The 11,421-nt window shown below is 44.9% G+C and overlaps 1 protein-coding gene across 1 annotated transcript; it reads right to left on the bottom strand.

Annotated features, from left to right (window-relative positions):
- Positions 1-3,713: 3,713 nt before the first annotated feature.
- On the bottom strand, positions 3,714-10,669 carry PSMD6 (proteasome 26S subunit, non-ATPase 6). The gene is made up of 8 exons (XM_084530900.1): positions 10,418-10,669; positions 9,015-9,220; positions 8,398-8,543; positions 7,119-7,338; positions 6,916-7,024; positions 5,624-5,792; positions 4,160-4,237; positions 3,714-4,015 (listed from the first exon to the last, which is right to left on the bottom strand). The coding sequence occupies exons 1-8, from the start codon at positions 10,560-10,562 to the stop codon at positions 3,919-3,921; spliced, it is 1,170 nt and encodes a 389-aa protein (XP_084387026.1). The 5' UTR covers positions 10,563-10,669; the 3' UTR covers positions 3,714-3,918.
- Positions 10,670-11,421: the final 752 nt, after the last annotated feature.

Genomic DNA, 11,421 nt, shown 5'->3' with positions numbered 1-11,421 from the left:
TATGTTTCTGCTTCGTTATGAAATCATTCACCATTAAAGGAAAACATTATCTGTGTCGGTGCCTATGTGAACTAATTTCAGAGAATTGGAGAATTGGGCAAATCCTGTCCTTTTGCCTCAGCACTGCGTGAGCTGCCCCAGGAGTCAGCCTGCTGCAATCTGAGCCTGACGTCCTGCGAGGTTTTGTGGCATCTGGATTTTGAGAGGTGCCGGGAGTAACGCCGTGGTTTTTTCCCCTGCGAGTTCTGTCGCTGAAGGCTCCTGCTCTTTGGTTTTCTAAACAGAATAACAAGAAACAGCTTTTACAACCCCAAATCCAGTACATTGAAGGGTTGTGGGTTTTTGTTGTTATTTTGGTTTGTGTTCGAAAAAAGCATCTTCCATTTTTCACAATTCAGGCGCCCAGGGTGTGAATTCAGCAGGTTAAATGCTCTTGCAGGCTTTTCTCTGCATGTGACTCAGGACGATTGCATGCGGTGGCTGACTTCAGAGAACAGTCTGCAAAACCGGTAAAACTCCTGTTGGGGGGGTAGAACGTGCAGCCAAGGCAATGGGGTTTTTGTTTGTTTGTGGGGTTTTGCCTTTTTCTTCTTTTCTTTTTTTCAACGCTAAATGTTTTCTTTAGTGTTTGGGATAAATGCTGCAAGCTATAAGTGGGGGGTCAGGCAGCAAGCAGGTTCTGCTTTGTCTTTTTATAATGAGTACTTTTAATATTTCTCTATTTATATTACCTTTTGTATTGGCTGAATGTTTTTTTGGCCTTCCTGCAAATATATATTTTTTCCTAGCAGTAATTCCTAGCTTCTGCTCCGTCCTATAAGCTATTGGCACTGAAGTTGTTGTGCTGGGCTCTACAAGTGACTACAGCGTGAAGCATGCAGGAGACGTGAGTTCATGCAGCAGAGCTAGCGCTCCTTGGTTGTCATCAAATTCAGGCAAGTCCGTAACTGAGCCATCTGGTTCAGGATTGCAGGATTAACTCTGCATTTAACTGCATTTAAAATAGGGTTCTGTGTTCCCTGATGCTGCAAGGTGAAGAGGGAGGAAAGGCGAGGTCTGATTGTGCATTGGAGGTGTCCCTGCCCATGGCAGGGGGGTTGGAATTCGGTATCTTTAAGGTCCCTTCCAACCCAAGGCGTTCCAAGAGGAAAACGTTTGCATTTATCCCATATTATCCCATATAACCGAGTTCCAGGGAGCACTGACTGCATGGGGAAAATCGCAGCTTATAATCAGGAAGCGTTTTTTGGTGGTGTGGCAGTTGGAGCCCAACAGTTGATGCGTGTTATGCGAATCCAGATGTCAGAGAGTCTCTGTGCATGCTTTTGAGTGCACGTACGTATTTTAGGTGGCTGCAGGAGCACGGAGCTGGCCCCAGCCTCTGCGAGGCACAGCAAGGCCAGCAGCAACCGCACCGGCCCCCGCTGCCTCCGCATGTTGCTGCCACTTCTGCCAGCTACTGAGCCAACTGATACAAGAGCCTGCCCTTGGCTTTATTTAAATGCAAATTTCTGTTGGGTCATTATTATCACGTTCTGCTGCAACAAATAATCAAACACACGTGGCTTGTACGATCCACCATGGGACTCTTAATTTGACTGAATGCTTTTCTCAGTGCTTTGGCTGAGCGCTGCATTAGCGATTGGATTCATTCCTAACAACCAGCGTGGGATCTTTGTCGAAGAGAAGCAGCGTGTGCTTGTTTTATTTGTGTTGTGGTTTTTGGTTTTTTTTTGTTTTTTTTTCTGGCCCACCGAACTTCAGGGGACTCTCGAAAACCTTTTCTGAAGTTGTTTAAATTAACCTGGATTCAAACTTCATTGCGAAGGATGAAAACTGGCCTGAGACATGCAGTCCAGGCTGTGCATTTACCGAGCCAGAGAGACATGGCTGTAGTTGACATCTGTCACCAAATCCATGCAGAGTCTTTCTTGAGCATCAGCAAGGACAGCAGCACACCGATGCTTTGGTTTAGCTGCTCTCCGACTGCTGGAAGCGTCCATCCATCTGCAGCCCTTCCTGAGCACAACAGGTAATTTATTTATTTTTCAAAAGCAAGTGACTTGTCTGAGAGCCCAAACTTTGGAGCCCAAACTCCAGCAAAAGAACAAGTGGAGTCTTTCATAGTCCAGCAGACCGGTGAGCCAAAGGATGTTTGCACACAAACTAGATTTCAGCTGTTTTGTAGAAGAGCTTTACCCACACAACCTGTAACACCCCCACCTCCTTTCCCTCCCTCCCGTGTTCCTGTGGTTTAACAGCGAGTGTCTTGCAGAGCGAGGCAGAAAGCATCGCTGGGGGGGGCTGCAGCTTGGCATCAATCTCTGGGTCTGGCTACTGCAGTGCTAGCGTCAAGTCAGCCTTCCAGAGGGAAATTGGAGAATGGCGTTAGTTCAGGGAGCTGCGCAGGATGAAATTACAAGACAGAATGTACAACTTTTGCATGTGGACTATAAATCCCCAGCAAAGCGTCAGGGCTGAGGCATGACTGGGTGTGTCAGAGATACAATCTGAATTAAATAAATTGAAATAAATCAAGAGATTAAATAAGTCAGAGGAAAAAGTAGCATGATCATTGGACAATGAAAAATAAGAAGTCACTTCAGGTTTTAAAGCAAGCAGAAATTCTCTCACTTCTGAGTGATATGGAAATTGAAGTAAGCAGTTAAAAATGATAGAGAACGTTATGCCCTTGATCATGGCTCTCACTTGATAATTTCAGGACCAGACCACCCTGGACCTCCCAGAACTCCTCCTATTTGAAAAAAGCCTGACTATGTAGCAGATGATCACTTTTTCGTCTTTCAGGAGAGCAATGTAAGTAGCTGCTCTTGCTGTGTATCCAGCTGTGGACTCCAGCAGGTGTTGCCTTTCTCTATGACCGTCCATTATTTGACATGGCTGAGAGGCCAAACTGCTGCCAAGAGCCTTAAAATTCTTCAGGTAAAATTGCTGTGAGTATTTCCTGCCAGCTCTTGCCTAAAAAATTTTGTTAAGAAGCCCTGCAGGTTCCTCCTAGTTCCTCCTTCACAGGACTAGGCTCAGATCATAAAATGACTGAGACAAGTCAAAATCTTTCTGAAAGGGGGTCTTTAAAAATTCTCTAGTGCAATTAGCATTTTCCTAGATAACACTAAGATCCTTGCTAGAATTAATTTATTGGAGGCAGACAAAAAAGACAAAACTATATTTATTCCTTAGCACCTGTCAAGAATGAAACCATAACCCTCTACAGTATTTGATCAATTGCCTTAACCTGCAGTAGTATCTTGTGACAGCTGCAGATCTCTGAGGAAGTAATTTCAAATGTAATGCTTTGCTAATGGGCTAGCTTTCTTTTCAACAGCTAAAATGCCACGGTAAGGGAGAGGCTGTTTTAGTTCAAGGTGTTCCCAAAATTATAGCCTTTATGGTTTTCATGGTTGTATTAGTGCTCTACCAGTCATTTGCATCCTTATTCCTTTTCCCTTACACTGTAATCTTCTCATAGCAAGAATTCACACTGTCTGGATAGCATTCAAGCTCAACTACAATTTTTGGCTATTATTATGCAACTGTTTTTCATTTTTGATTCGAATACAGAAGTCTTAAAAACACAACTGTAGGATTGCCATTAGTTCTTTCTGTTCACATCTTGACCTTGCTTTGCTATTAAATATTGAACACTGACTCTATAGGCAGGAAAGTAAAGGAACAAAATATATTCCAAGAGATCAATTGTATCATACATTTAATAAATGAACTGGGACCGTACACCCAAACAGAACATCGCTTACATAATGAAGTGGAAAGTAAAAACACTACCTCTCCTGCTAGTTTTTTTTTAACCTACAGTATACCAAGTTATACAATATATTTATAGGATACCACCAAAATGTTTTAAACATCTACATTTTGCATTCCCTCGCATTACAAAAATTACATATTAATTACTCTGGAAAGTTTCTGAACTCTGTTTAGCAGCAAATCTCCTTTCTTGATGGTTTCTTGGTACTGCCAATTCTTGCTATCAGGCCTAAAAATTGTGAGAAAAAAAAAGTGTTTAGATTCGAGATCATGTTTTACACGAAGAAACTTCCATTTATGTAGTTAAGTGTGATCAAAACATACAGAATTCAAATGGGGTGTGAAATATGATTTCTAGGAATTGATAACGTACCTGTTAGTTTCTACAATCTCATTTACTTTGTCTATTTTGCAGTGTAATCGCCCAGCTGCAATAAATCTTGAAAGCTCCCTAAGAAAAGAGAAAAAAAGTTGGTTAAATGATACTTCACCACGGAACTGCAGCCTAGCAGCACAGAACCTGCTACATTGATAGCTTGCTGACAAAACAACACTGGCATCACACTATTTCTGAAGCAACAACCTATGTATTTTCATAAGGTAGCTTACACACCCTAATCTTATTAGTGCTTGGACATGAAACAAGAACGGTCACTACAGCAAGCTGAATACAAAATGTCTTAATATTTTATTCTCAGGCCAAAATCTCACTCGAGTTAAAGTGAGACTCATTTAGCTTAGCATCAATTACTGCTCAAATTCAAAGGCAACAGTCACATAACACACATATTCAGAATTTATCCTGTAAATATCTTCACACCAGTCAATTCATTTTAAAGGTCCCTTAGTAGTTTCTTATTTTCTAGTAGTTCTAAATAGACTTGTATAAATATGCTATACTTTTTAATACTTTTAAATACCTTTAAAATATACTATAATCAACTGGTGGCTCACAGCACATTGATGTAAACAGACAAAATTTCTGGGATATATAGTAAGACAAATTACAACTAATACTAAATTAACAAGAAGCTAGTGTGACTTAAACATTTACCTCTGAATTGAATGGTATTTGGTTTCTCTTGAAAAACCTATTAATTCATTTCTGAATATTTCAAGTAGTACTCATATTTCTGTAACGCTTTTCTATGTTAGAAAATCTGAAATGTCTTTATGAAAGAAGAATGATTCCTGTGAAAGCATTTGAAACAAAGCGTTTCACATACATAATCAAGGTAAAAGACAATCTCTCACTTCACAATAGTTCTCATCTAAAGTAACTCACTTCACATTAGTTCTCATCTGATCTAAATCTGACTTTCCCTTTTTTACCCTAGAAAAGGAATTGGAAACTGAGACTGCAATGTATGTCTGATTTAAGTGAAAAACATCACATCCTGCTCACGTACCAGAAAGCAAGCATTTTCTAAATGAAAGAGACGTGTACGGTAGATAAAATACATCATTCCCTAAAGTTGAAATATTTACTTTGGCATATCTGTGAACCAAGCTGTCTTCTAAAATATTAAGTTTCATGGCTTATGAAGGTCCACAGAAATATCAGTATAAAGAACAAAGCTACTAGTTAAAGACTAGTTTCTCAAATGGCCTTCAGAATGAAAGTACTGGAAGAGTTGTCAGGAGAGACTGCTCTCAAACTATTTTCTTTACTGAAACAAGATTCACTTATGTTGCTATGGAAGGAAGAGCTTGGCAAAACTTAACTTGGCAGGTTTACAGTCAAAGTAAAACAAAGATTTTTATTCATGAGATCATTATAAATAATTAAAATGTGTAAAGTGAGATCTTTATAAACGTAAAAAGCTAAACAACTTACTGATCTATGAATTCTACGCTGACTCCAAATGCTTCTGCCATGTATCCTAATGTCAACGACCGGTAAGACTCAAGGAGCTGGCTGTATGCATGGATTCTCATTTCCCGTACATAGTATCGATAGTGAGGTGCAAACAGCCAATCTTTTTTCATCTCTTGCTCTACAATAGCTGGAAGGAGGAAAAAGAAGAAAAAAATCAATTTCTAATCTGTAAGAAATGTAAAATATCGTTTAGGTAAATTAAATATATATAAGACCAGTTAATAAATAATCCGTGTGATCAAAACAACATTGCATTCTTGCATACTTCTGAGTATGAAAAGTATTCTACACTATGCATAAATAACTGTGTAAAACTGTATTAGTTGTAGAACCAGAAGCAGCAGGAAGATGCAAACAATATTGTGGCACAGCTAATTTGTCAGCACAGAATACTTCTAGGATGTCAGCAGCTCTCTCGTGTACTGCAGGGGAATCACCTCGCTAGAAGTGAGAGCTGAAGCCTGCAGCCACGTTGGTGTAACGTGGTGCTGAGATGCAAGCAGTCGTTGGTGTGTATCTACCTGAAGAAACATTCTTACCCAAAGCTAGGTAATCAAGTAAGATTAACTGTCTGGTTACAGGTAAGTTACTTACAGGGATTTCTAGGAACTATGACTTTTTCTCCTGCTGACACTTAGTTCTCAGCTTGGGGCAAGACCAGCAATAGAAAAACACTGGCCTTCATTTTAATCTCATCAGGCCTCGTCTTCCACAAAATGAAGGGTTGTTTTTTGCTCTTTCTAAATACCTGATTTTCTTCTATTCTAAATAAAAGAATTGCCAAGAACGGAGAAAGTTTTCTGAAAAGACTTTCTTAAGTGTCACCCTTTTACACACAAGCCAGACCAGAAAGCCTGGTAGTAGCACTGGTAACAATAGCAATGAAAACTTCACATGTAATTTCTTTTACAGTCTGAGATTTCGGTGTCTTTATAAGGCCTGTAATTTATTTCAAAGATCAAACTTTCAAAACTTTCCCACTTGGCCTGGTTTTTCACATAAGATGGTGCTCCATAGCTAGGTGGAAAAGAATTTGAAAATAATCAGATGTGACCTTTCGTACGGCTCACTGTATGTGAAGATTTATTTTTAAATTAGCAACAAATTTCAGGTCACTTTTTAAAAGAAAGATTTTTTGTTTTCTGCATAAAGTAGCTCTAGATCTAGACTGTAGCTACTCCACAGAAGTTGTGAATGATCTGAAACGAGCAAGTGTAGCACCTGAAATACTGTTGTAAGAAACAACTTACCTAGTGACTGGAAAAAGGCTGCATAACTGCATTCGTAAAGGGAGAAGAGATACTGTCGTACAGCAGGCAAACTATGTAACACTTCCAGAATCTCTGCTCCTTTAATAACCTGAAAGCAGAAAAAAGAAAAACCACATTTAAATACTATTACTTGCAGCATGGAGATAGGAAGAAAGGCTGGGTTTGCTTGAACCCATGCTTACCTTTTCCCTAAGGTCAGGCCTGTCTAATGCAATCATGCTGACGTAGACAGTGTATGTTACAAACGTTTTGTAATCCATAAGTTCATAGGACGTAAACGTTGAAACTGTGTCGAGGAAGAGCTCCGCTGCCTGTTTGAAATCTCGAATAGCTACACAGTACAGACCCTGGTACACTTTTAGACGATTTCTCCTATCCCAGTCCCCGCCTTCTTCTATTAGACTTAAAAGAGAGAAGAAAAAAGAAAAATTACTTATGTAAATATATTATGGAATAAGTTATATGAAACAAGGACAGTGAGTCAACTGACACTGTGATTTGAGCAAGAATAATCTACTTTATGGCACAACTTGCTGAAACAGACGAGGCCTCATACATCTGTCAGGGGCAGCAACGACACTTCCTGGGGGCAGGAGAAGCCAGCTGCTTTTGCACAGTGCACGTCTCAACTTTAAAAAGTTTACAGCTTCTAAAGTTCAGACAACAGCCTTCTGAGATGCACACACAAACATTACTGCCAACCTCAACCATGGCAACATACTTCCACTGCTAAAATCAAAGCTGCCCAACTTGCAGCACAGAAAGAAATTGTAACAGCCAAACTTTCAGGCATCTCATTAACATGAAATCAATGTGGCCAGAAGCAAGAGCACAGGCCAAGACAAAATCTGTTCAGAAGGCAGTGCACGAGAAAATCAATGCCCAAGGAGCAGTGTAACGGGGAAGACCTCTAACATCACCTCCCAAGGCACCAGCACACAATGGAAGCTGCAGCTTGCTACAAGAACCAGTGAAACGTGAAATGTTGAGAACAGAGAGGGAGCAGCTAGCAGTGGAAATGGGGGAAGGACAGCTGCACCAAGGCACGCCGTGCTGACGCTGGGCTCTCGCTCTAGAGGAGACCCTGGCATTTTATCAGCCCAGCTGGATGGCGCTGGCATCAGCTGAGTTCAGCTGGAGTTCCTGCACTGCGCTTTGTTGTGCAGGGGAATCACACCCCAAGCTGTTTTCTAACAGCTACAGAACAGAGCAGTGGGGGGTACAGCTTCAAACCAAGGCAGCTGCTAGAAAATAACTGAAATAGAAATATTAACTTTTTTTTTTCCTCTTCCCCTTCATAAAAATCTATGGTCTAGGAAGCTCTGTAGTACAAGGTAACACTGCCCGTTACTCTGTGACTCTGTCTGTCAACCAGCTGTTGTCATTGTGTGATGGGGAGGTGTTCACCTTCCATTGCTTCTGCCACAGTTCCTCTGAGCAGTCCCCCAGCCCAAACCATACCTTTTGGCCTTTTCGATGTTCCGCGTGATGAGGTCGTTGTCCATGTAGAACAAGCCAATTCTGAGGAGATAGAACACGATATCCAGGCGATGTCCCAGCGCCACGGTTTTGTCGTAAGTCTTGCGGAAGGCAGTCAGAGCTCCCTCCTAGCAAAGCATTTCACAGGATAAGAACTTGAAACGCAGCTGGATTCATTGCAAAACATCTGTCAAATGTACATGCATTGTCTTCCAGGGACAGGCCTGGCAGTTTCACACAGAACTTTAAGGCTGCGTATTCTGAATAATCTTAAAGAATCAAAGTTCAAATAGAAAGTTAAAAAATGTATGAGGAATGGCTTTTTTAACTCTGAGGACTACAGCAATCAAGACTGTAACTTGAAATTAAGTTGCATTGTGTAACTAACTTAGGAAAGCCTAAAGACACAAGGTAAATGAAAACTAAAATCTACAAATGGAAAATAAATGTATCCTTTTTCAAGAAAAAATGTTTTAATAGCCTGCTTGTTTGTTACTTAGTAATTTACGTTTCAATACCCCCTCTTCCATCTCCCACTCACAGAGAAACCACACTGCCAAACCAAATGTGAAGCCATAAAGCCTATGCCAGGAACCAACCTTGTCCCCGATCCTGCACAGGTACTCAGCTTTGGCCATCATGGCATCTCGGATTTCACTCTCCCCCAGGATCTTTTCAGCATCCTCTAATTCGTTATCGAGACGTTTCAACTCCTCCTCGTTAGCTTTCTTCATCTTGTTCAGCAGCTCCGTGTCTACCTGCCACTCAAGAGACTTGCAGAGCGCTTCGTAATACGGAGCCATGTCTGAAAGAAAAGCCAGGAGGTTTGTTACTGCCTGCTGCGACAGGTGCGTTTGTGCAGCAGGGCACTGAGGGACACCACAGCAGCTCACCAGTGCCAGCTGGGCTCTTTCTGCAGCCAGGTACCTGTTAACTCCACACAGCCAGCTGCACGTTACCGAGACGCTTCAGCGGGCCTTGCCTCTCCTGGTTGTTTGTTCTGATCCTTCCTACCAGGGCTGCTTTTACGCCTCTCCCACTCAGCACTTCCCTTACCATTTATTGAACCCTCAGCACACCCCAGGCACAGCTCCTGCCTCCTACACCACCAGCACCCCACTGACAGCACTGAAAACCAGGAACGGGCACCCCACTGATGCCTCCAAACCCCCTGGACCCTTCTCCTGACAGCACCCCAATCCTCCCTGCTGCTGTTGGGCTGCCCACGTTGGGGGCTGGTGGTGCCCTCCAGGCGGGCTGTGAGCACACAGACACACAGAGCCCCAAGGCCACCCCAGGGATCTCCCCACCCACCTCCTGCTACTACATATCCACCCCCTGGCTGGCTGGCAAATGGGCAGACAGACTGACAGACCCACAGACTGTCAGACAGACAGGCAGGCTGTCAGATAGCCCATCAGACAGACTGACAGACCCACAGACAGAGCAACAGGGTGTCAGTGCGTAAGACAGACCAAAAGGCTACTGGACAGGCTGGGAAGCCGTCAGATAGACCGGGAGGTCATTGGACAGACCGACACATTGTCAGATGGACCATCAGACAGAGGGACAGGCTGTCAGGCTGATCCTCAGGCCATCACACAGACCAGGAGGCCGTTGGACAGACCAACACGCTGTGAGATAGACAATCAAGTAGACGGGCAGCCCATCAGACAGACCCTCAGGCCATCAGATAGACCAGGAGGCCATCACAGACTGATAGACCATCAGACCATCCATTAGGCCGTCAGACAGACCTACAGACCAACAGACAGACCGTCAGACAGACCCACAGACCGTCAGAGACACCGACGGGCTGCCAGACGGACGGGGAGGCCATCAGACAGACCGACAGACCGTCAGACTGCCCCTCACACCGTCCGTTAGGCTGTCAGACAGACATACAGACCAGAAGACCGACGTCAGCCCGCCCCTCAGGCCATCACACAGCCCCTCAGCCCGCCCCGCAGGCCGCTCCCCGCCGGCCCAGGCCCTTACGCACCGTGCAGCCTCACGGCCGCCATCAGCTCGTCCCTCGCGGCGGGGTCGGGCGCCCGGGGCCGGAGGCTGAGCAGGAAGCGGAGCTGCGCGATGCGCAGGTCGGGGTTTTTGGGCAGCCCCTCCTCCTCCAGGTTCTCCAGCGGCATGGCGGCGGCGGCGGCGGCGGGGCCCTGCTGAGGCGGCGGCGGCGGCGGCGCGGCCCCAGTGACTCAGCCGCGACTGCCGGAAGCGGCGCCCCGCTTCCGCTTCTACTTCCGCTTCCGGCCCCTCCGCGCGGGCCCGCAGCGCCCCCTGCCGGCGCGGAGGGAAAGGAGGGGGGACGGGGTGCACGTTGCGCATGCGCAGTGTGGAGGGAGGGGGGGAGAAAGGGGAGGGGGGAGCGGTGCGCGAGCACGGAGCGGGCTGCAGGGGGCGCGCGCGCACGCGGCCTGAGGGGGCTGCACTGAGGCGGGGGGGGGAGGGACATGGGGACGGTGCCCACAGCCCCTGCAGACGCCTCAGCGGCCTCCTGCACCCCATCCCTCAGCCCCTGCGCTGCCCCTTCCTCATGGGGCAAGTGGAGTGTGGAAATAATAAAAATAAATCGAAAAACAAATGTCTGTTTTGGCGAGGTGGTGTTCTTGTGGCGCGCCATAAGGGGAGCCTGGGTGCCGCTCTTTGGGGTTCTGATCCCCAAAGTGTGCCCCCATCGCCTCGCCTTGGGACGGGGTTGGGAATTTGGGGATGTTTTTTGTCGGAAATAGCGGGTGGGTGTTGGGATGGGTCGCCCAGGGAGGTGGTGGGGTCACGGGGCCTGTGGGGCTGAAGGAAAAGGTTGGACGTGGTGGGAAAAAATAAAATGCCTTGACTGGTGGTGGGAAAAAATACAAAATAAATCAGCTTGTAGCCTTCGTGGTGGCGGAAATAAACTTGACTATGTTACCCAAGAGCATATTTGTGGCTCAAAAAGCCAGAAGGCAGACAAAAAGGGCTTTAAAAGCCCCGTGTTTTGATGCCATCACATGC

The sequence above is a fragment of the Aythya ferina genome, assembly GCF_964211825.1.
Source record: "Aythya ferina genome assembly, chromosome: 10".
Lineage (NCBI taxonomy): Eukaryota > Metazoa > Chordata > Aves > Anseriformes > Anatidae > Aythya > Aythya ferina.
Note: the sequence above shows the minus strand (reverse complement) of the source record. Positions and strands in the feature narration are given on the sequence as shown.